Source organism: Aedes aegypti, chromosome 2 (assembly GCF_002204515.2).
Source record: "Aedes aegypti strain LVP_AGWG chromosome 2, AaegL5.0 Primary Assembly, whole genome shotgun sequence".
In the NCBI taxonomy this organism is placed as follows: Eukaryota; Metazoa; Arthropoda; class Insecta; order Diptera; family Culicidae; genus Aedes; species Aedes aegypti.
The window spans coordinates 464,656,145-464,680,995 of record NC_035108.1 but is presented as its reverse complement, the minus strand read 5'-3'; the positions used below and the strand labels follow the sequence as shown (position 1 = coordinate 464,680,995).

At 38.5% G+C, this 24,851-nt stretch overlaps 1 protein-coding gene across 8 annotated transcripts in view; it reads right to left on the bottom strand.

Annotated features, from left to right (window-relative positions):
* Nucleotides 1-24,851, bottom strand: part of LOC5564524 (paired amphipathic helix protein Sin3a) — a 70,229-nt gene that overhangs the window by 16,080 nt on the left and 29,298 nt on the right. For 7 of the 8 annotated variants that reach the window (XR_002501035.1, XM_021848243.1, XM_021848242.1 and 4 more), the window contains exons 2-3: nucleotides 15,271-15,739; nucleotides 2,844-5,326 (exon numbers count right to left, since the gene is read on the bottom strand). Coding sequence is in view for 7 of the 8 variants with exons in the window: in XM_021848243.1 (XP_021703935.1) it covers nucleotides 2,844-5,326; nucleotides 15,271-15,583 (2,796 nt within the window). In the remaining variant the exon portion in view is untranslated. Of the gene's footprint in view, nucleotides 1-2,843; nucleotides 5,327-15,270; nucleotides 15,740-17,122; nucleotides 17,311-24,851 lie in introns of those variants that run through there. The other variant, XM_021848246.1, reaches the window with a different exon arrangement.

The following is a 24,851-nucleotide window of genomic DNA, read 5'->3' as shown; positions in this document are numbered from 1 at the left end:
TTTGAGATACGAGCATTTTTGTTTGTGATACCACTCTGGCCGAAGAAGGATCTTGAAAACTTCAAAACACACCATATTCTAATTTTAAGATTGCTTGGAGACGATTCAACCGATTTGTATGATTTTTTTTGCGGAGAAACTCCTCATTATCTAACATTGTACAGCTCATATTTTATTTTTTTGATAAATTGACCAAAACAAAATGGTGGCCAAAAAAATTATATAAGGGGAATGTCGGTCCCCCAAGGAACATCGATATATCTTCAAATCCATACAAATCTGAAAATAGGAGAGTTTTTTTAGATTTTTTTTAAAAATGGTACAAAAATATTGAGAAACAAAAAAGTTATAGCGATTTGAATGTTTTTATGGTAAAAATGAAGCTGCACTAATCTCAAATCTTTCTCAAGAGTTATCTGTCCGAGATAAGACTTGATTGTCATGCTTAAATGATCAAAAAGATGGTACATTTGAGTTTTCATGTATCCTTTTTTTACGAGACGAACATTAGCTAAATATAGGTTACTAGGTTATATTTCTGATTTTAGTCGAAAAAATAACAAAACAAAACAAATACATGAATTCTGATAAACAAACTCGTGATAGAATTTTTAGCAAAATTCCTGTTAATTTGAAGTAGAGATGCAAAACGATAATAAATCAAGGAAAAATGTTTGGTTGCAGACAAAATTGTGGCGAAAATCCTAAAACATTCTGAAAAAATCTTGACAGAATTCAAGGTTCAAAACCAAACGAAAAGGTCTCATTCATTTATTTCATACCGCTGAAATTGGCCATTTTGGACACCCACCCACTCCCTTGTAACGCTTGTAACATCGTTAGGATACCCACCCAACCCCTTCAGCGTTATGAAATTTATGAATGGGCCCAAAATAGAAACTCATGCTAAATGTGTGGCATAATGTCTGTAAAATGAAACCATTTCTCCCAAATAAACAATTAGATGAATGTTCCGCATAAAAAATTAGAATATGATTGCATGCCTACTTGAAATATCTATATTTCAATTGAACGTTTCAATAAATGAATTACTGAAAAAAATCATCACTCGTAACATCACGTTTTATCTGATCTACGACCTTGAAAATTACTATTTTTCATGCTTAGATTACAAAGCAAACAGTAACCGATGGAAATCGCATATTTGTGGCTGAAATTAATGAAAAGGTGGATTTGACGATAGGTAATCGCTACTGATCTCACTATTGAATAATTATTATCTTCCAACAATGTTCAAGAATTCATTATAGAAACGTGTTTTTGTATAGAAATAGTTTAACAAAGCTGTGTAAAAAATCAGTGTCAAGAGTAAATCAATGGAAAATGTATTGTTTATTTTTTGGAATTTCGAATGTAATTTCTGAAATGACTTCAAGCAAAATAAGTACTACCTATTGAACAAGTTTGGAGAAGTTTCTGACAAAGTCAGATTTTTTTAATGTAATTCCTAGCCGTCTCTGGCTTATCTTCCGGAGCAGTTTTGATGATGCTCATATAGAAAGCTGGTCTAGGAGTTCTTCTAAAGCCGTAGATTACTCAGATGAGATATTGGTCCTGGTTTTTGCCAAAATTTTGTAAAATATTTCATCCCAGAGTTGCTTTTTAATGTTTGCCAGAATCTTCTCCAAAACTTTTCCCAGGAAATTTTTACATTTTCCGTTGGAAATGTCTACGGAATATTGACTTGAATACTTCCAGAAAGTTAGCCGGGAGTCCATTATTTTCTTGAGTCAAGAATCTTGACGCTTTGATTCCCAATACACACTATAATTGTCTTTGTGATAACAAATATATATATATATTTCTATCTGTTTGTGTTTGAAAAGCTAACCCAGCCCAAAATATTAAATTTCATTATCATCAGATCACAAAAAAGTGACTTTAGTGACCATTTTCCTGGAAAAAGTGACTTTAGTGACTTTTTGTTGGAAAAAGTGACTTTTAAGTGACCACGATCACATAAAAACGCGACGCGAGACGGAACACAACACTTATTGTTCTTACAAATAAAAAGGATATTAAAAAATTACCTTTTTATGTCGACCGGTTTCGGGCTCGATGTTGCCCATCTACGGGACGATGTCCGACCGGTCGTGGGTTCGAATCCCACTGGTCGAGGATCTTTTCATAAAGGAAGTTTTCTCGATTCCTAGGGCATAGAAGTATCTTCGTACCTGCCACACGATATACACATGCAAAAATGGTCAATCGGCAAAGAAAGCGCTCAGTTAATAACTGTGGAAGTGCTCATAAGAACACTAATCTGAGAAGCAGGCTTTGTCCCAGTTGGGACGTAACGCCAGAAAGAAGAAGAAGTGACGTACCATTCAAAGGTTAATATTAACGATTAAATAAATGCAACATCGCCATAATACAAATTTGTGTTATCAAAAGCTTGAAACGAGCTCACCAGTAAATAATCTCGTCATCACCACGCAAAAGCTGGAACAGAAAATTACTCCGATGATGCGAAAACGAATAATTAGGCTTGGGAATTCTCAAAGCACGGGAGCGGTTTTGGCATAACGCCGTTTGGCATAATGGTCATTTGACATAACTAGAATTATATCCCTTCTTTTTTACCTGTTTTGTTTATACCAAATTTGTTTATACCAAATGACCTTTATGTCCAATATCTTGTATGCCAAACCAAACGACCTAGTGTGACCACTGTACATGATAGAAAAAGTGTGTCTTCGACAAAGTTGTTCCAAATTGCCACTTCAACAACTTTGTCTATCTGAGTGTTATGAACATAGTTTTTCTATCTCACTGTTAAGTGGATTAACGCACAGAACCGACAAAAAAAACTCAGAACATACCTTTTGCGCTTCGCGCCACTCCTCTTCCTTGGCTTTCAACCTCCGTAGCACCACGGGAACGGCTACGACCGGGTTCTTCCTCAACCCCTGGATAATATCATTCGCCTTGTCGCCGTAGATGCGCTTCAGTGCCCGCTGGTGTATCGTCGCCGAAGTACCGCCCAAACACTCGTCCAGCCGGAACCGGCTCACCTCGTCCTGGGACATCCGACTCAGCTTCTTCTGGACGCCCTCCAGCACTCGTATCGTTGCACTGTTCGTTTCTATCACAACATCCAACTCGAACCGTTCATCCTCGCACCGGTAGATGAATTCCTCGTATTGCGTTTTCCGTGACGTGACAAAGGTGGAATCCTCTGCCCACGTCGGGAACGAGACCCAGGTATCGTTTAGAACGTCCCGACAGAGCGCCGTCCTGCCGGAACATTTCACATTCTCATGAGATTTCGGAAGAGCACAGTAACTAGCACCGAGACGTTTGCAAGTGGACAAATCAATATCGGTGGCAAGTTCACTTTGAGATCGATCTTGTCGCTGGGCCGAAGCCAAGGGGACACACTCGGGTACCGTCGAAGGACCCAGGAAGTCCTGGAACCACTTTAGCAGATCGGGAAACCTGCTCAGAAACGGTGTCACCAAGGTTTGTAGTTCCGATTTCGACACAATTTCCTGATTGAACAACGTCAGACATCGTAGGAAATTCTCGTAAACATCGGGACTCCGCAAAGCTTTCCGAACCTTGTCGAAGAACGCATAATCATTCAACGTCCCAAATTTGGAAGCCTCAGCCAGTGTGATGTCCCTACAAATCGGTTTATGTCGCTTGATCGGTGGACCTTCACGATCCCTCGACGACAGATTGTGTCCCATGTGCGGAGGAACTTGCGAATAGGACGGTGACCGTTTTATTGCATTTCCACCTCCTCCGTGACCGCTGCCTTGCATCCCGGACGCACCATGCGCATACTTTTGATTGCTTACGTGATTCCTTGGTTCCTTCTCGATGCCCATACTGCCTCCCCGTCCTCCTCCCATTCCACCAGCGGAATAGTCTTTCTCGCTAGGGCCATAATCCCGATCCTGCAGACGTGCCAATCCAGCTTGATGTGAGCTGTTGAAGGGCTTTACGTTCGCATTCATCACACTGCCGGACATCTTCTTGCCGTGCGTTTGCTGCGGTGGAGGAGGTTGTACTTGTTCATGCATCGAGTGGTTTTTGTTCACATGCATCGGTGCATGGCTGGTTGCGTCCGGTAGGAATTGACCGAACTCCCTCAGGAGATCTTCCTGATTATCGAACAGCTTGGCTACCTGGGTGTACACTTCGGCTTCGGTTAGCTGCTTTGCGCCGGAATTGCACGCCCCTTGCGTTCCTTCCTTGTGGATCTTCTGTTCCTTCTGATAGGTATGCAGGATTTCCAGGAACCGCTTATACTTTTCCGGCTGAGAATGGAAACGGTTTTTGATTTTGTTGACATAGGTGATGGCATGGTTGAATTCTACCGGTTGATTTGGTTGCGCGTTACCAGCGGCTGGTTCCGGTGGTGGTGCTTGCTGTTGGGGTTGATGAGGAATCACTGTTTGAGAGATCATTCGATGGAGATTTTGTTGCTGTTGACTGCTGATTGCGGAAGGATCGGGCGTAACGTTTCCTACCGGAGTAGTACCAGGTGGCAACGTAGGTCCCCCACTTCCGCCGGAGATCGTTCGTTCTCGATCTCTCGAGAAGTTTTGCGGAGATTGAGGAATCGGTGGAATACTAGTAACATTGGAATTTTGCGTTGTCGGTCCGGTTGTACTCACTGGTTGCAGAGTAGTATGCACCGAACCGGTTGAATGCCCGTAGGTCACTAGATTGACAGCAGTGTTGCCAGTTTGTACGATTTGACCGCCGCCTTGGAAAATGGTGTTGTACTTGTGGGGAGAAGGCTGAGGGGCTACCGTTGTCCCGGTTGACGTCGATGGCACTGATACGGACACCTGAAAGGCATAGCCTTGATCGTTCGCCTGCACTTCAATCTTGTAACCAGGCGGAAGAAAGGTGTTGAAACCCACGATCAATTCGGGGTGACCCTTGAATAGATTCGACACGCGCTGAATGACACCGGGCGTATCGATGCTCTGCGATTTGAACTCCTTCATGATATCCAAGAAATCATTGTAGACCTGCGGCTGATTACCGAAGCGGAATTTGACCTGATCGAGATAACTGAGAGCATCTTCAACCTTCAACCGCTGGAACTGCGCCTGACCCTGTGGCGGGGGTGGCGGCACAGCTTGTTGTTGCGCACTCGAGATTACATTTGTTGGCATTGTAGTTATCACTTGGTTTGTCCCGGCGTTGGCGTTTGTTGTGCCTTTGTGGCCACGAACTTGGCTGGTTGTATTTACCACATGGATCTGCTGGGCGGGCTGTGGTGCCGTTGGCTGACCATGGCTTGTTGTTTTCACCAAATTTGTACCACCGATTGACGTAGTGTAAGCTGTCGTGAAGAGAGAAGATCATATGGAAAACATTAGAATCACTGATAAGATATTGATAGTTTGTTACATATGACGTTCAATCATAATTTCACTTCAACTATGGAATGTCTCTTTTAATCTATTAGGAGTATTTTCCAGCACTATTTGGGCACATCCATGATGTACTTTGCCATGGGGCATTTTTGTACGAAAACTTGTCTGAAACTCAAGCAGCTGTTCTTATATACGGAACGTATTGTTAGTAGTATGCTGTAGTATGCTTGATAAAATTTAAAAAAAAAACTTCAATAGAAATTTAAATCAATTCGATGCGAAAGTTATAACAAAACCTTAATGTATCCCGCAGAGGCAACGTGCCGCGAGCCGAAATGTGCGGGGATAAGGATGAGAACGTTTTTTCGAAAGGTGAAAGCAGCACTACGACGAACACAAAAGACGCAGAGGTGCAGCAGGGACGAAAGTCCAGGGTCTCATCAAATTATGGCATACTAGTCAAGACATAAACGGACAAGACATGGAACTATGAATAGGAGAACTTCGAGCATATTAGGACCAACGCTCCAGTGCGGCCTCAATCATGTATAGTGGGGGTCCGAAATCCATACAGGCTCAAAATCCGTACACTTAGTAGGCGTTTTGTATGAAGTGGACGGATTTAGATTCATTTTTTAGGTGTACGGATTTCGGTCACGGGTAGGCAAAATTTTACCCAAATTAAAAAAAAAATGTTTGACATTGTATGCATTTGGAAGCATTCGATGACAAATTTGGTCTAATTTCATTAACTTGCTTGGCCATACATATTGACCACCGAACACCGGATATTTTCCGGATTTTTCAAGGCCAGGTCCAAATCACATTTTTTCTGCCGCTTGTAATTTTGTGCAGTGTAAAGTTGTATTGGTGTTAACATTTTGCCAAGAAACTAGAACCAATTGAAAACTGAAGGCCGGAGGACGCATTAACCTTTCGGCCGTCGCGCGAATTTCTGTAACGCGAGTAGTCGCGCGTTGTACTTTGTACAACACCCATGATTATGCGAATATCCCAGGAGTCTGACTGCTTAGAAAGATGATGTCTTCAGCAAAATTGTTCAGTAGCTCAAGGGCTAACATTATTTTAGCCAAGAAATTCGGGATTTTGCCACTAGGCGGCGCTAGTGAGTATGAAACTTGTGTTTCGCAGATCTCAGAATCCTGACCACTTAGAAAGATGGCGTCTTCGGCAAAGTTGCTTGGTAACTCAAGGACTATCATTGTATGAGCTAGTTGATTCAAAATTTTGCCACCAGGCGGCGCTAGTGCGCATAAAACATTTGTTTCGCAAATATCTCAGGAGCCTGATCACTTAGAAGGATGGTGTCTTCAGAGTTGTTCAGTAGCTCAAATTCTTTCTTTGTTTAATCCTTAAAGAGTTTGATAGTCCCTGAGCTTCTGAACAACTTTACCGAAGGTGCCTGTCTAAAAAGTCAAGAACCTGCAGTATCCGCACCACAAAATTTTTATGGTCATTAACGCCGCCTGGTGGTAAAATATCATATTTCCTGGCTCGAATAATAATAGCCCTTGAGCTACTGAACTACTTTGCCGAAGACACTATCTTTCTAAGTGGCCAGGTTCCAGAGATATCTGCAAACAAAAGTTTCATGCTCACTAGCGCCGCCTGGTGGCAAAATTTTGAATCCGTCGCCTGGTGGTAAAAAATCGAACAATGATAGTCCTTAAATTACTAAACCAGCGGTTTTCATATCGTTCTCCGCGGAGCACTTGGTGCTCCGCAAAGCCTTAGCAGGTGCTCCGCGACAGTTTTGAAAATTCATGCAAATGCTTTGGATTATTTTAACTTTTTGCTTTAAAATAGAAAACCAAATAACCGATCTCATTGACCCATAACGCGGGTAGATCACCTTTTCGTGGTGCGTTATGGGGCACAGATCTACCAGTGAATCCTAGTCTTGACTGCTTCAAACGAAGAGAACAGGATATTATAGTAATCAAAGGAACATTTTTTAAGTCCTTGTTACATTTTTAAACCTTGTTGAAAGTGACAAGTCTCGGTTTCCCAGTGGCCGAGAATGATCTTGGGAAAAGGAAAAAAAATGAGTCGAATACAACAATTTGTTTTCTAATCTTTTATTTATTTAGTTCTCTAGTTAGAAGAAGTAAGGACTAGGATTCTGATGCATGGACAATGTCGTTGTAATTTCTTGGCTTTATCGAGGGATCCGATCCGAAAAAAAACGATCTCACTGAAAATTTGAGCGACCAATCCATCGAATATTCATTCAAAACCACAGTTTTGTTCTCTAGGAGGTGGTTTCAAATCATTGTTTTGGATGAAACAACACGGTTTCAACGAGTCTTAGGGCTCATTCATAAATTTTATAACTGTGATGGGGGTGAGCTGGTGTCGTCTGGGAGTTACAGCTCATACAAATTTAATGTGATAGTCTTACAAAAAGCGTTGCGATGGGGTGGAGACGAGTGTCGATAATGACCATTTTCGGCGCAATGAAATTAGTGAATTGCCTCCAAGTGCATATTTTTTTTTTTTTTTTTTATGGTATTCAGTTGGAGCTGCCTGACAGCTTAACTTGTCAAGGCTGAACCCTCGGTCTGGCTTTTGCCAAGTTTCCCCTCTACCAGGACCAATACTCAGACGGACTAGGCAATGGCGCCCACATGAACACTGTTTTTTATTAGTATTGTGACGTGGTAGTTTTTGAAAAGTACCCATATTCCCTTGCTTCTGAGAAAAGGAAGCATTATGAAAATCAGCAGCTCCATTAGAATTTGTTTGAAATAGTAGTGCATTACTAATACTGTCTAGTCGAAATGGTTTTGAATAATTTGTCATTCAAGTGCTATTCTGATTACTATTGTCTTTTACGTAAGATTAGAGTCTTAAATGTCAAGTGTCGTCAAGTCTTAACCTAATTTTGTTGTGTTGGCTGTTCAGTAGTAGTTCTAATTAATTTCATTTTTTGTTGTTAAAAGTATTCATTGGTCATTACGTTCATATATCCTTAAAGAAAAAAGTCGCTTTCCTTGTCTGTTCAACAATTTTTCGAAACTAGCAAGTGTATCCTAATGATCGATCTCAGCGTCTTACTTTCCATAGTCATTTTTATAGTGAATATTGAAGAGTAAAGTTACCTTAGGCTTCTATTACAGTCTCCTACAAGATTCACTTTTCGGTGGCAAATGCAATGCTTCACAACGCCTACTTTCTACTTGTAAATTTTGCGAAAATGAAGCTGGAATTAGATTATTTATACCGCTGTTACAAAAGAGGTATTTCTTTTTATGCCAATGTAAAAACCATATTAAAATAAGATTGTCGCCACTTATTTCTACTCAGTGAATCTACTAGTCATTTTCCTAAGAATTCCTAAGTATTCCCTACGTCGTATATGATAACGATGTATCTAGCTAGCTAATAGTAAGAGTGGCTACGGATCATTCTGGTTAGCAAAAGGCAAACTGAACGTCACCAATAGTATTAATGTCCACTTCGAATAGATTAATTATTTGAAATGGGCATCAATTCTATCAATGACGCAGAATGTCCGTTGGATCACATCCGAGATATTATTGCGTCTATGCCATATGAATTATGACGCGGCTTTAAGCAAAAAATGCCAAAATGTGATACCACCACTACAGGTTACGCCTTTGGTTTCCATCATATGGGCTAATGGATTATGCCCTCCCATCGCGGCAAGGTCGCATAACCAAGGGGAGGGTGCCTCCAAGTGCATATTGTATCAGAATCTCGATCAAAATCGAACTTGTGTGTACCTCGTATATATTTACAAAAAACGTTCAGAATTTTGGTTTAGATTTTGTGATTGTCAGGTTAAACATATTCTGTTGGCAAAATTTTCCCTTACATTTTGTAACAGTCACGGTCACAGGGACAGTTTTAGGTGCCAAATTGGGTTTTCCGGGTGAGTATGGAAGATAATCCTTTATGTTGAAGAAATACAATTTTCCCGGACAAAATATGTGAAAGTTTTGTCAGGATACTAATCCTCGTCGAAAAAAAATATGAGGTACATTTTGATAACGTGATAAGGAATTCACGAGTTTCATCAAAATTATGAACATTTGTTAGAGTTTTGAACATGTGGTTAACCCATTCAAATACATTAGAAGCTTAATTTTTTTTTTTTTTTCGTTAGCGTTAGCGTAGTTACAAGCTTAAAAACAATTTTTTTTTTTCGCCACAGAAACTCGTCCAGTTGTTCGACCTTAAAACATAATTCGTAAAATTTCCTAACCAAAGCAATTCAGCAATAATGTGACGACGTGTCGCGTGAACGTTAAATTGTCTAATTTATGACAACACAACGTTTACCGGGACAACTATAGAAATAAAAGTTTGTTACTAATTACACAATTTAGAAGTAAAAAAGAAATGAATGAGTGAACAAAAAAATTCATACTTCTGAATTTTTGTCGATTCAAGCGTATAAAAAATCTGGATTTCAAACGGAGTGGTGATGAAGAGCAGGTGCTCCGCACATCAAATTTATTTCAAAAAGTGCTCCGCGAGCCGAAAAGGCTGAAAACCTCTGTACTAAACAACTTTGCCGAAGACGCCATGGTCAATGGTCAGGATCCTGAAATATCTGCAAAACAAAAGTAAAACTTCTATGCCTACTAGTGCCACCTAGCGGTCAAATTACAAATTGAATGAGGTACTATCAGATAGCGCTTCACCTTCAGAACAACTTTACTAAAGATCCCAAGGTTCTATATTATCTGGATTTTGAGATATAGGGGAAATCAGGGTAAAACCGACACTGTGGGTAAGCTCGACACCCTTTGATTTTTGATGTTTTGAGCAGTTTTTCATGCAGTTTCCACCACGCTCTATCTTAAGGTGATTATAAAACGAAGCCAAACTTAGAATTTTCAAGTGCACAAGACTGGAGAATCTGACAACAGTTCACGTTGGAAATCAATCAAATTGCTTGCTAGCTGGTGGTGACCAATGGGATAAATTTTCAACGCGTAGCGCTGTTTGGTTCTCAAGTCTTGTGCTCTTGAAAATTTGAGGTGTGGCTTCGTTCTATAATCACCTTAACTTGTGAAATGTAGTGTTTCGAATGACATCACAACTGACGCTACCGATAAACTGCCAAAATAAACAAAAAAAAAACATCTCTTTAATTAATGTTCGAATCCTCTGAGCATAATCTCAATAGAGAAACTTTAAAGTAGATGGAGTACCGTATACCTTTTAATTCCGCTCCTAAATGCTTATCTTTGACAGATACGCGTATTTCGACTACCACTTGCAGTCTTCTTCAGTGTCAGTTACTGACGAGTAATAGATAATCATGACAATCCAAAGAAAAAAAAAACCTTTTGAGAAACGATTGAATGGAATAACCATGAGTTTTGCATTTGATTAATCCTACAAATGACCATTTTCGGGTTCCGGGACGCCTCAAACTTACGATAAAGTGGCCAATTTGTATCTGAACATCCGTGCCAAGCTTATGGGAATGCATTTTAGTGCACAATTATGTTTGATTTCTACTTTTCGAGAATTGAAACGGCTTAGTATCCAACAAATCTAAAGCCGTTTCTTCAGGGTATTACGACCAAATGGCCACATCCGATATATTTTAAACAGTGCAAAACTCTTCATTTTTAATGTTGAATATCAGAACTTAGTGATTTATTCAAATTAAAATGATTGTCATCGCAAATAAATAAAAGTAACTTGGCATGTCCCAAAAAAAAGCCCTTTTTTACCCGACTTGACCCAGTGATCCAACGGAGTAACTCCGGCCACAGGAATATTTCCGAGTTCATTTGGCTACTTCTAGAAACTATAAATGTGGACCAGTGAACTGCCAAAAAATCATTTGAATTCGTTAAGAATTCGCTCAGCGGTGAGGGTTTCAATATTTTTGCTTTCACTCAGGCCTATACGGGTTAAATATGGGTCGCGTCTTCCTTTGTTAAGACCCCAATTGCTGTTTAAAAATAGAAATTATATCGTACAAAGATTTATGAAAATGTTGTATGTTTCTATTCACCCCGCAATGGGGCGAATAGAAACACTGTTCAGTAAATATCAATACTTTTTACATTTTAATGGAAAAATAAACACATTTTTAAGTGCATCTTGAAGAAATATCAACATGTATTTACTTAGTGAGGAAAAAAAATAAAATTTTAAAACTAAGTTCAATTTTCGATCAGCCAAAATGGCGGATGTTTCAAGCTAACAACAATGATTGAGATTTCAATATTTTCTTCTCAATTTTTTAATGTTCTTCTTAGTAAAATTTTTATTTTGTAAATAGTCTAGCGATACTCTGTTGTTATTGAACTAATGAAAAAAATAATATTACAGTAGGTTTTCAAAGTTTATCATTACATAATAGTTGCATTTTTAACTGAAGGTCGCTTTGTTTCTACAGTCGACTCTCCACATCTCGATGTTCTACTTCTCGATATCTCTCCCTATGTCGATGATTTCATAAGTCCCTTCAGTCTGCATACATTTTCACTCTCTATATCTCGATATCCTCCTTATCTCGATATCTCCATATCTCGATATGGGTCTACCCCGTTTGGCATAATGCCATTTGGCATACAGTCGTTTGGCATAACAGTTGTTTGGCATAATAGTCGTTTAGCATAGTGGTCGTTTGGCATAACTTGAAAAAGAAGATACTGCAAAGGTGCAGTTATATCCGGGACCATAAGATGCGTCATAAAATATCATGTTCCTTCTTTTTTTGGATATCATGGCATATCTTAGGCGTTGGATACATGTTTGTAAAAATTTGCTATAATATTCCAGACACAATGGCCCCGGAGGTTATGTATGATGTATGTATTCCAAAAAAAACTTTATTGTATATTGGTTTCCTTGAAAATGAATATGAGAAGCATGTCTTATCAATAATCGACAACGGAATGTACGATCGCGAGCAGTTTATCAACATCCCTTTGCTAAATTGAAGAGATTTGACCAAACTTCTCTTGGTTTGTGGCTCAGACCTCTTTGGTCCATAAAGCTAATCAAATTTCATGTTTTTCACAATTATGCCAAACGGCTATTATGCCAAATGGCAATTATGCCAAACGACTGTATGCCAAACAGCATTATGCCAAACGGGGTAGATCCCTCGATATGATTCTGTTGATTTTTCGTTCTCAATTTTTCCTCCGTATGTCGATATGACCAATATCGAAGGTTACTAGACCAAAGTTTTGGGATTCAAAACAAATTAGAAGCAACACATTTCCCGGGGACCTGGAATCCACTATAGAGTGTGCCATGACCACTCTGCGCTCGTGAAAATGCTTCCATCATCTTCTAAAATTTTGAAGTTCGATACTCATATTGATATGATTCCGGACCAGTTGAAAATTTGTAACATCCCACGGGAATGTTAAATATTGGTAATTCTTAGGACTCACGTGAATACTGATTACTAAGAGGCGCGCTTTATCTGAGATATAAGCCTTTATGAAGGGTTTAAATAGCAGGACTTGTTCATCACATTTGATTTTATCATCAATCTCTGAGGAATCAAACTGTACAGAAATTGAAACTTCATTCTCTATCAATGAATATGGAGTAATGCGACATGCACTATACGCTAAGGGTACGGATAATTCCACAGTAGATCAAAATAATGGAAGCAGTGGCTTATCCGAACGGAAAAAAAACTTCGTACTGGATAACACGCGTAGTCTGTAGCATCCAGTAAAACTATGGCAGACCTTAGATAACGCTCCAAATCCTGGTTATGTCAACTGGACGAGAATAGACTCAGATGCCACTGCCTAACTTGCGCGCAGTCTGCTCTGAACATAGTTACCCATGAAAGACTATGTCAACCGTAGCATGGCTTCCCTGCTTCCATAGATAATCATGATATCACAAAGGCGACTATTCCAACGGCTGATATCACCTGTTAGGAGGACTATTTCTCATAAGAGATGACCCATAAGACGAAACACCGCAAACAGCGTAAAGCGAAGAGGAGGATTCTGGGCCCATTAGTAATTCTTAACCCTTTCTCTCTCCCGACTTCGATCGACTATTTCTTTATAGATAAAGCGGGTTTACAAAATGTATTTGAACAAATATTGTTCCGAAATCAGTTCATAAAATTAGTTGTTTTTTAAAAGCTAATTGATTGTTTATCAATAATTATACTGTTGAAGCAATTATTTGGCTATTGGAATAAACTATGAGCATGAAATGTCTCAAGTACCTTGAAAATCAATAAAGACCTAGAGCTACCATGCTAAAGAAAAGGTCAAGGTTTCCGCCAAGAAATGAAGGGAAAGGCACCAAGTCGGAATAGTGTAGGCAAAAGCCTAGACACTGTAACGACCGCAATCATTGACCGCTGCAGTGCAACAGGATGGCCCAGAACTAATAGAGGCCATGAATGACACTCCCTAAATACAGTTGGCTGCTGAGCAACTTCAAAATTGAAAATCTCTGAAAAATTTCGTGTTTTCGTTGAGAAAGCAAACAAGAATTCCTTCAGAAGCTCTGTTTTTTTTTAGTACTAATTTGTTTCATTTTAAAACCACTCTTTCAGGAATTCTATAAATTCTACCAAGCTACCATGCACAAAATCTGATAGGAAATCTTCTAGAAATTGGACTAAAAATTCAACTGTGGATGCTTCATACATCTCTTCACAAATGTCGAGTTGTTTCATACATTTCTTGGATAGCTTTCGAAGTAAATTGTCAATGGATTCCTCAATTTATTAGTTTATTAAAAGTTTAACACCACAAAATGCTACAGCAATGATTCAAGAGTTCTACTCGAGATTTTTCAGAGATTTTCCTGCCTGCTTGAAATTATGGGTTTCGTTGGGTAAATCTTCCTGTTATAACTTTATCAGTTTTTCGGGACACTTATCCAAGACTTTCTCAAGAGTCTAGAAGAAATATAGAAATCATGAAAAGACTTCTCTCTTGTAAGAATTTATCTATTTTACTAGAATCAGTGATATCTTTTAGATTTAGTTTAGAAATATCCATCGATTTTTTCTTTTTAGAAGTCTTTGAGAAATTCTTCGGGAAATTTTTGGAAGAATCTGTTAAGAATTGCTAAATGAAACATGGAACAAATCTTTCAAGATTATGTGTAGAAAAATTGCAATATTAAAGAAACTCTGAAGCAAGAGGAAAATCAAAAAATTTCCCGAAGGAATCTCTTCTTCTTCTTTCTGGCGTTACGTCCCAACTGGGACAAAGCCTGCTTCTCAGATTAGTGTTCTTATGAGCACTTCCACAGTTATTAACTGAGAGCTTTCTTTGCCGATTGACCATTTTTGCATGTGTATATCGTATGGCAGGTACGGAGATACTCTATGCACTGGGAATTGAGAAAATTTCCTTTACGAAAAGATCTTCGACCAGCGGGATTCGAACCCACGACCCTCAGCATGGTCATGCTGAATAGCTGCGCGTTTACCGCTACGGCTATCTTAATTTTTGGATTGCAATTAATTACTTACTAATGAAAATCAATTTAAATGCTGATTAGTCATCAATATGGACAAGAATTGAACATACCATCTGTCAAATATAATTGTAAATTCAGCAAACTTCAATTATAAAAAAACAGCAAAAATTTGCTGTCTTCCGCCAATCAACATTATGTTGTAATGTAATTCCATCATCATTCGATATCGATTCATGGAAAATCAACTCATAGAGCTTCCATTATACCGATTTGTCTAAATTCAGAACATTACACATATTCCTCATAGCACAATCGATATCTTTTACATTACTAGTGTTAAACATCGAATAGTTTCGAAAAGAGCAATTCAAACCTTTAGAATCTACACTTTCAGAATGTATGACAATGCGGTATTCCTGTCTCAGATACCAATTGCAAAGTTGATAGAAATATTAGAAAGAAACAAATCACTTACATGTAGTGTACTGGACGCTGGGCTGTTGCTGAGACGGTGGCGGTGGCCCTTGCTGAGACACTTGCGATTGCTGCTGACTTTGCTGGGTCACAGTTTGCTGTTGCTGCACTTGCTGTTGTTGCTGAGATTGGCTTAAATTTGCCACCACATCGGCGGGCGCGGTCGTTTTGATCACATTCGGCGATATCTGATACTGAATCGTCGGCCCGGGATTGTGCGGCTGGCTCGTCGTAATCAGCCGCTGATGGGGAGCAGTCCCACCCGTTCGAGGGGGCTGCCCGAACTGCATTTCTTCCGTACGACCACGCTTCATAGTGGCTACTGCATTCTGGCAAATATGAAACTCACTTCACGCACTATACGAAACACTCCCTCGAGAAACTTTTCCGTTCTGCTAATTTGTCTTCTTTCCAGTTTTCAAAGCACTGACTCACTTTGGCTTTTCACCGATTGCTATAGTTCCGATAAACTGTGGATGAGAAGAGATACAGGAAAACCGATATTAGATGAAAAGTTCTTTGTTCTACATTTTCAGATAAGGAGATTGTGATGAAGGGGAAGTATGTAGCTGAAAGTGCAATTGTTTGTGTGCGTGCCCCTAGATAGTGTTGCTGGCTCCGGTGGAGAAAACATCTGTTTAATGGCATCGATCGATAAACGCTTTTAAGAGGTGAGCATGCGCGCTTTCGTGGCATTTTGTGTCTATAGGCTGGTTACACATTCGATGTGAGGTGCCTTCTACCTCTTTTTCCGGCACCTCGATAAGTCTGCTGCAATTGGGTGTTTGCCTACTTTTGAACTTGGCTTGCTATTGCATCGTTTGAGCGGTAAAGAAAATGCTTCCACCGCACTTGCACAGTGGTGCGAGGGCGGAAAATTGTCGAAAAAAGAATTTGTTTCTCATCATTCATAAAATATGTTTGTATTTTTATACGATAATTAAATAGCCTTTTTTAAATTTCATTAATCTATATAAATAAAAATGGAATGGTGTTTGTATGTCACGAAATGGCTTACGAACGGGTATACACATTTGAATGATTCTTTCTCCGTTTTGTTCGTCAAGGGTTCCGACGTGTTTGTGTGTATAAAAATCCCAGGATATTCACCGGGAAAGTTGGAGAAACGAGAGTGCACGGAACTGTCATTTTGTATGGGACGATCCATAGCGTTTTACAACAGCCTACTTGATGGCAAGACGAAGTTTGCCGGGACCACTAGTATTGAATAAAAAAGGATTTTTTTAGTGTGTTTTTCAAGTACGTGACCTACATGATTGTATTTTTGCTTCTTTGTAACTTATAATATAATATAATATAATATAATAATATTATGATTAATGAGAAGAATTAGAATTAAAACATGCAAAAGCTATTTCAAGATTTTTTCCAACATTTTATGGACAGGAAGCACTGTGCACGCACAGTGCGACCATGCAGCAAACGCCTACTGCAGCCCACTCCAGGGAGAAGAGCAAAAGGCGAGTGTGGAGAGTAAAATTTCACTTCCAAACCAGGAGAAATGCTTTACCGGAATCTCGAATGCCTTTTGAAAATCTTAACATCGCGCGCCTTCCACGACAACCAACGGCGCGTCGTTGTCCTACAATAACAAAAACAAGCACACATCGTCATCTCGTCCGTTTTTCGTTCATAACGTATCGTCGCCACGGGAGAGCTCTCCTCTGATATATACGTTTGAGGATTGGAGCAGAGAACTCCCCATCCATACACAATGCATCGCGCAATCTAGCGATGGCAAAACCAGCTCTGTGCTCACACAAGTGTTATTTATTGAACCGGTATTTTCACTCGTGTTCTTCTTCGGTCCGGTTTTATGTTTATTATTTTACCTTGTGCATTAAAAATAAAGTTGCACAATTCCATTATCTCTACGGGGTTCGTCATTCTTTCTGCGTGCACTAAGGCCAAGATAGCAACTTTCTCCGAAATGTTTTGTTTTATAACTGAAGCACAATTTTTACACGAAAGTTCTAGAACTATGGACAATTTTTAACCAAACCAACACGTATATTGCAGGCTCAACTACCGAAAGCGGATTGACTTCTAAAAATTAATTCGCGGCGCACAAAAGAACGATCTTAGTAACCTCCCTCCCACCACTAAGCACACACACATTCGAAATATGTATTGCCGTTTCGTGCCAATATGCGCGATTGCGTCCCTTTTAATCGTCGCCACCCTGTGTGTGCTTCTCCCCCCACCACCCATGCCATGTATCCCTTCGCTTGGTATTGCCTGGCCAGTTACCGTTGTTCTCTAACTCCCTCCCCCCACCGAAACGGAACAAGGCTAAAACACGTATCTTGGTGTGTGCGTGTAACAGCAACAAACAACTTCTTCAGAATGTACAGGCAGGCAGGCGGTGAGAGCACCAAACGCGAAAAACCTCCAAAAATGCCAAAATATTCTTCCACTCGCAGCAGCAGCCAGCCAGCGCTTGGCCACGAATTGACTGGAGATAATGGGGGATGGTATGTACGCACAGTGGGAGAGTTTGATCAGGGAAAGTCCAAAGAAAACTGACTTAAAGTTGAAAATTAATGGGGAAACTTTATCGGAATAGGGTAAAACAAAACAGTTCTTATAATACTATAGTCAACTCTCCATAACTCGATATTGAAGGGATCATCGAGCTAGGGAGGTATCGAGTTACAGAACACAAAACGAATGCAACTGCGATGCAAGGGGTTTAGTTTTGAATTAGTCATGAAAACCAACTTTTTACAATGGTTCTCAAGCTCGATATCGAAATACGGAATGTCGAGTAAGGGATAGTTGACTGTATGTTTAATAGCTGATAAACTAGAGTAAGTGGGTTGATTGTATAATTTTTTGTAACTTTTTTACATCTACAGTGAAAGCTCCATGAGTCGATGTTCCATGACTCGATATCGACTCACGGAACCATACTAAAAACAAAATTTCATGGTTACTATGATGGTCCCCTCAAACAGGTTTTTGAAGCAACCATTACTCGATATTTTCATGAGTCGATGGTCCCTTCAAATATCGATTCAAGGAGGTTTGACTGTATTTAAATTCCCAACTGTTTATGAACTTTTCCAAAAGAAAAGCTTTTTCAGAAGAGTTCTCGGAATTTTGAAGAAGTTAACGGGATTTAAAAGGCTTATGGTATTCTGAAGTAATTCTTAGGAAAGATTGTCGACATTTCGAAAATGTTTGGGTCTACCGCTAGGCATTCCGACTCAGGGGGGTGAAATGAGGCAATAATTAGATACCGTTAAGTCACCAGTCACCGTGCACATATACAAATTCTTACAGAATATTCAAACAATTTTCACAAATTATTCTTTTGTCAGAAAAATAAGATAAAACTGATGAAATGAAGTAGTTTTTGTCACAAAGCATTTTGAAAAACCTAGTTTATGCAGTCAAAATCATGTGAATTCTGTTTGATAATGGGATTTTTCAATACTCTTAGTAGAAACACCAAAAATTCTCATTTTTCGTTTTAACGTTAAATTGTGAAATTTTTCAAAATTTCAACAAATTTTTAGTGTGGATACTAATAGTAAGATGTATTTCATCGTATGAGCAATGAGATTTTATGCAAATTAGAATTTTTTATTGTGTCTCAGTGGAAACCCAAATGCACGGTGAATGGATCCATTTCAGTATATATGGTTCCTATTACCGTGCATTAGTGTAAAAGGCATGAAATTATTCGATAATATTAGATTTATTGTTATGTCGTTATTTAACTACTTGATATTTAGTTTTTGAGTGAATATGGAATGGTTTGGACAATACAGTCAAACCTCCTATAACGATTTTGATGAAAAAAATAAATATTTCGCCGATTTTCAAACTTTTTACGTTTTTATTGTAAATTTAGATTAGAATACACTTAAAAATGACTGCCCCATGGGGCTCTGCACTGTTTTGATTTTGTATGCAATTTTGACGTTTACTGGCCTTGTTGTTTACTAATTTCGTGAAGGAGTAAAAGAGAGGGACAGATTATTGTGCAGAGCCCCATTGGATTCGCGCATTTAATTGCTCCTGTGCTCACTTGATCAAAAATAATGCATCATATATTCAAATCATTTCAAAGCTAACTACCTACATACTGTAGACCTCGATAAGCATAGAAAGTAAATGGCAGTGTACAACAACGGTTTTCAGCTGACGATGTCTGGGATCGAGCCTCCTGTCGATTTCCTTGACGTTCCTGGGCGTAGAATCTCCCACCCTTATTCTTGTTTACAGCGAATCCAGCATTCAATCGAATCATACTAGTTCGAATCCATGTCCCATATGATTTTGCTGACGTAAACTGAAATGGGAAATGATTTTTGATCGGAAGTGAATTCGATCGTCAACAAGAATAGGGGAATATAATCGTGCCTGCAATACACGAAGGCTAAAAATGGTAACTTTGACAAAGAACGTTTCCAGTCCATAACTGTAGAAGTGCTCTTAGAATACTAATCTGATGAGCAGATTCTGTTCTAGTGAGGACGTAATACCAAGGAGATTATAAGGAGAAGAAGAAGTTTGTATACCTATGATAATCATGAGTCAAAACTATTTTTTTAGTAACATCAATCGTTAAAAGATTGGCTATATCTATGAAACAATAGTTTGGTTCAAAATGTATAATTTATCTGTTAAAAACGTTACTGGTCAAACACAACTTTTTAGACATATCAAGAGATTTTTTATTGCCATAAAAAATAGGATAAAATATTACGGAGTTTTGAATAACCGTATGAGTCGGAGATCAGAGTCCGTTACATAGATCTTTGTTCTAAACGAGGGAAGAATATTTGGGCTCCGTGAAATGATCTATGCTTCCAACAGCGCTACGGAGGTGATGCTCCTGTTTGAGCATAACGCCAATGCCATGAGCAGCATATTTGATAAAACATCATGCCATTTTCTTCAGAAAAGACTGATTACGGCTGTAATAATTGATTACATTGCCGTCTATTTATGACACATGAACAAATCCAACTGATACTCAGCAACAGCGTAGAGCAAAAACGTAAAGCAAAGGCAATTTTGAAGACTGGATACCACACTGATGCATGAAGCATTTAACAATCTGTCATATCATACAGATTGTGAAAGGAGATTCCGAAGTGACTTCCGAAGGGTGATTGAAGGGAATGTCAGGATCTCGAAGAGATTCTCAGCATTCCGAAAATATGCTCGAGTTTTCGAATTCAGGGGACTCAAAAGTCATTTTTATAGATTCCAGATTATGCAAGGATTTCTAGCGAGCCCTAATGAAGCCTGGTAATTTCGAAGTGATTCTACAGGAACAAGATTTCTCGATTACTTTTTTTTAAATCGACGTAGGTAAGATTCAGATTTGGAAAATCTGATAATTGAAAAGAATTATATTCTGAATCTGTTTTGAAATAAATCTACATTTTGATTTTTGTTTTTCTTCTCGTGTATCCTTCAAACATTACATGCGCAACAGGGGTGTCACTAAATTTCAATTTTGAAATTCCCGCCTTTTTCCGGTTTTTAATTGAGCTAAAATAAGGAAACGGATCCAGTTCATTTCATTCACTTCACAGGTTTTTCAAAGCTACTGAACCCATGTTTTGCAAAAATGTGTTTCTTAATTGATTGCATATCTTACTGCCGAATTTTGGCAGACAAAACCCCTAGATTCTAAAGTAAATCATCGAGGCACCCAAGAAACTTAATGAAAAATATGATACACCGTGTTCTTCAATTACTTAGGACTTTTTGTATCAGTGTAAGTTTGACTCCAGTAGTGTTTTGTTTTGATTCGTGGTTCAGTCACTTAGTCTCTCCAGCCTTTTGGCACTACAATACAATCCCATGGGAAAAATGAGCCACCATCTCTGGTTCCCACTGGGAGTTGGTTTCCCAAGACAATTCAATATTTGCAAACAAATCGTTGTTTCGGGACCAACAATTTAAAATGGCGAAACAATTTTCACGGTACAAATGTAGTTTTTGATACTTCGTGAAATTTTAAACCGACAATCTGTTGCAAAATCCTTATTATATTTATCTGGCTTTGAACGGGAACTTTGTACGTGGTTAACTTTGAAAACAGTATGAAACAAACGGAAAAATTTCCCTGCAAAGATTGGGCCAAAATCGGTAATTCCTCTTGAGTTTGATGCACACTTCAAAAACATGGCTTCTTAGCATTGGGCTGGTCTCTCCATATTACAGAACGGTAAAAGCAGTGTTTAGGTAGCGAAAACGTCGTTTTGTTTTACGAAAACAGAACTCTATAAAAGTGAACATCGAGATGGTTTATTATGAAACGTGTAGAATTCCGTCTTCGAAAAACGTAGTATCGATAACCTAAGTTTGTATACTATACAGCCTTACGACTGTTTGAATAAGTATTCTAGATTTCTAGGTTAATCCAGATTCGATAATTTGGGAATTATTCTTTTTTCGCTATCCTTGATACGTTATTTTGGAACATTGGACAATCAAGGTAGTATGTAATTGTATGCATATTTTCAGATAGGGGTAATCAGGGTAAAACCGACACTGTGGGTAAAACCGACACCCTTGGGTTTTTCATGTTTTGAGCAGATTTTCATGCAGTTTCCACCACGCTCTATCTTTACTTGTCAAATGTTGTGTTTCGAATGACATAACAACTGACGCTACCAATAAACTGTCAAAATAAACAACAAAATCATATTGGATAATACAAAAGAAGTGGCAGCTGCAATATTTCGCTGTCATGCTTTAACTATTTTGTATGTGGAATTTTTAAAATGTCATTATTTGTTTTGCGTCTACAACATCTTTTACTATTTTTTCGTAGATACAACTGGAAAGAGAATGTAGTTTAAATTTTTTTGACAACTGAAATTGCAATTGAAAAAAATGTATCCACTTGGGGTTAAATCGACACTTTCATTTGGGGTAAAATCGACACCTATTTTTGCTTCATAATCTAACTTCAAGTAATCTTTCTTTTTGGTAGACTTTCTCTGTAATCAATGTAAGTCTTGTTTTTCGAATTACAGTGAAGTTCACGGAAGGTAAACTTGTTAACATGTAAAATATAACACTGTATGGCTTGACACAAGCTGTCAATAATTTTTTTTTTTTATTTTTACGTTACTAAGTAAAAAATTCGTAGTAAAAACTTATTGAATTAAACTTAAAAAACTATTGCGCATTAAAGATTGAATAGCTAATAGATTTTGACATGTTTTCATATATGTTAAACTTATTATTCATTTACGAACCTTGAGATATGACTCTTTTTATTATCTAAAAATTATTACACTCTTCTGTTTTGTTAAAATTATACTGTATTTATTTTTAATGATTTGCTACAATCATCTTCGTAAACATGCTATGAACACAAATAAATCATATCCATGTGTATTTACCCGAAATTTATAATCTTAGCATAGAACATTTGAAATTTTCACATATATTTAGTGGATCTTTATCCTCTACTCAATAATTTACGTAATTTGTGTATAACCCTCTTGAGAAGGGGTCATAAAATTCAAAAGCCATGTTAAAAGAAAGCTTTTCAATATGCCATGTGATGGTGATGTTTACAATGTATAAATTCTACTCAAAGTGCATGTGTCGGTTTTACCCCAACAGGGTGTCGATCTTACCCGCACTCTGAATTATTGTACCTGAATATGATGAAATATCAATTCGATTTAAATCACTATAAAACCTTAATATATCATCTAGCGATCTCAAGGTTTGATAGATTATTAGTCAATTTATAATTCTACAATAATTTTAGATTTGTTTAACAAGCGGAAGTATACAAATTTTATCAATAAGCTTAGGGTGTCGGTTTTACCCCGATTTCCCCTACATTTATTACGTGTAAAGTCAAATCTGTGCCATTATGATAGGCCAATACATTGATTTATTTTTTTTTTTTTTTATTTGAATGGAGTTCAAATTTCCATCATGTCTTGAGAAATATTTTTGCAATTCTCAAAAGTTGCATTACTCAATGGAGAATGCCCATTCCAAAGATTTAATTATCGGGGTTCTGCAGGGATTATGTTTTAAAATTGATTTCGAAATCCAGAATCCCGATCAATGTTCGACATTCAGAAGTGATTCTTTCCTAAACTTCTAAGTCACGAAAGGAGATTCTTGAAAGATTTTGAAGATATTTTCGGGATTCCGAAGACATGTGGAGGATTCAGAAAGAATTGTTTTTAGGGATTCGGAAGGAATGCTTAGCATTTCCAAGAAATTCTTCTGCGGATTTTCTCATGAGTCCAAAGGAACAACGACAAACTGTGATGAAGGATACCGAGGTTACGAAGGGGATTCGAAGATTTATATGAGCCTGATGCTACTGTCGAGGTTTTGAAGGATTGGAGATCTTGCAATTTCAAAAGGATTTCCGTGAAAAGATACACAAAATTTCTAAGAGATTTTCATCAACCCCATCAGAATATCTAAATATCAGGAGTGCAAAATTTTAGATTCTGAACACTAAAATGGAATCATACTATCATATATCAACGAATTTGTTTTATAGAACAGTATAAATTGTTCAAACTTTTCCATAAAACCATATTTCACAGCCATATTTGTAAAAATCAGTTTAAATTATCATCAGCACTTCGTCCCACTATCCAGAGTCTAGTTATGGTGATTGTATGTAAAAGTTCGTACTAACTTCGCGCGTCCGGCCACGCAAGATGATGCGTACGTGCCTGCCACCGGTCGGCGATTTGAGCGTCTGCCGTCGGATCAACCCGCTCCGGGTCTCTCTTACTAAGCACTGCAATCGAAATAACTTCCAAAAATCCAAATTCGTGTGGCAGCGAATATCGCCGCATATAAGAACTGAAAACTCCCGATATGGGAAACAACAAGTCAACACAGTCGTCTACGCGCGCGGTGATGACTTCGAGTCATCGAAAACTCGCCGTATGAAGTGAGGGAAAAAAATGAAAGAAAACAAGTTCAGTCGCGAAGTGAAACTAGCTTGGTGTTGAGGGGGCCCCCTTTTTATGTAAGTTATTATAAAATATATACACAGAGAGCAAAAGAAAACTGTACTTGTGTATTAATAACCGTACCAACAACGGAGCGTAGTTGTCTTAGCGATCCTTGCACGACACCATAGCCACCGAAAACGACGGAGAAACAGCACTATTTTTGCGGCTCCTCTCGTAATACAAAACATAACATTGGCATTACTCAGGCCAGAGGAGGGAAATGATGGTAAACTCTCGGTACAGACGGTCTGAGGTGGTGCTCGATGTGATAGTGGTTTAAGGTGAAACGTGCGATATGCACATAATTATATATGTTTCGATATGCGTCTCCAGCATCATCGGTTTGCTTGGTGCTTGTAGAGATGAAGCTTTGCAGATAATAATGCCATATTACGGCAAAGGTCTTTCCAGCAGTAGTCTCGCGCGCGCTCCGCCAATGCCAACATATACACACGTTTCTCGGGACCGTTTTGTTTCAGTGTAGTCGTTCCATCGCCGTGTGCTGCGTTGGGCGCCCAAGTGTTGGTGTACGGTCGATTGGTTACCTACGCTTCTGGATCAACATGAGTATGAGTCTTGA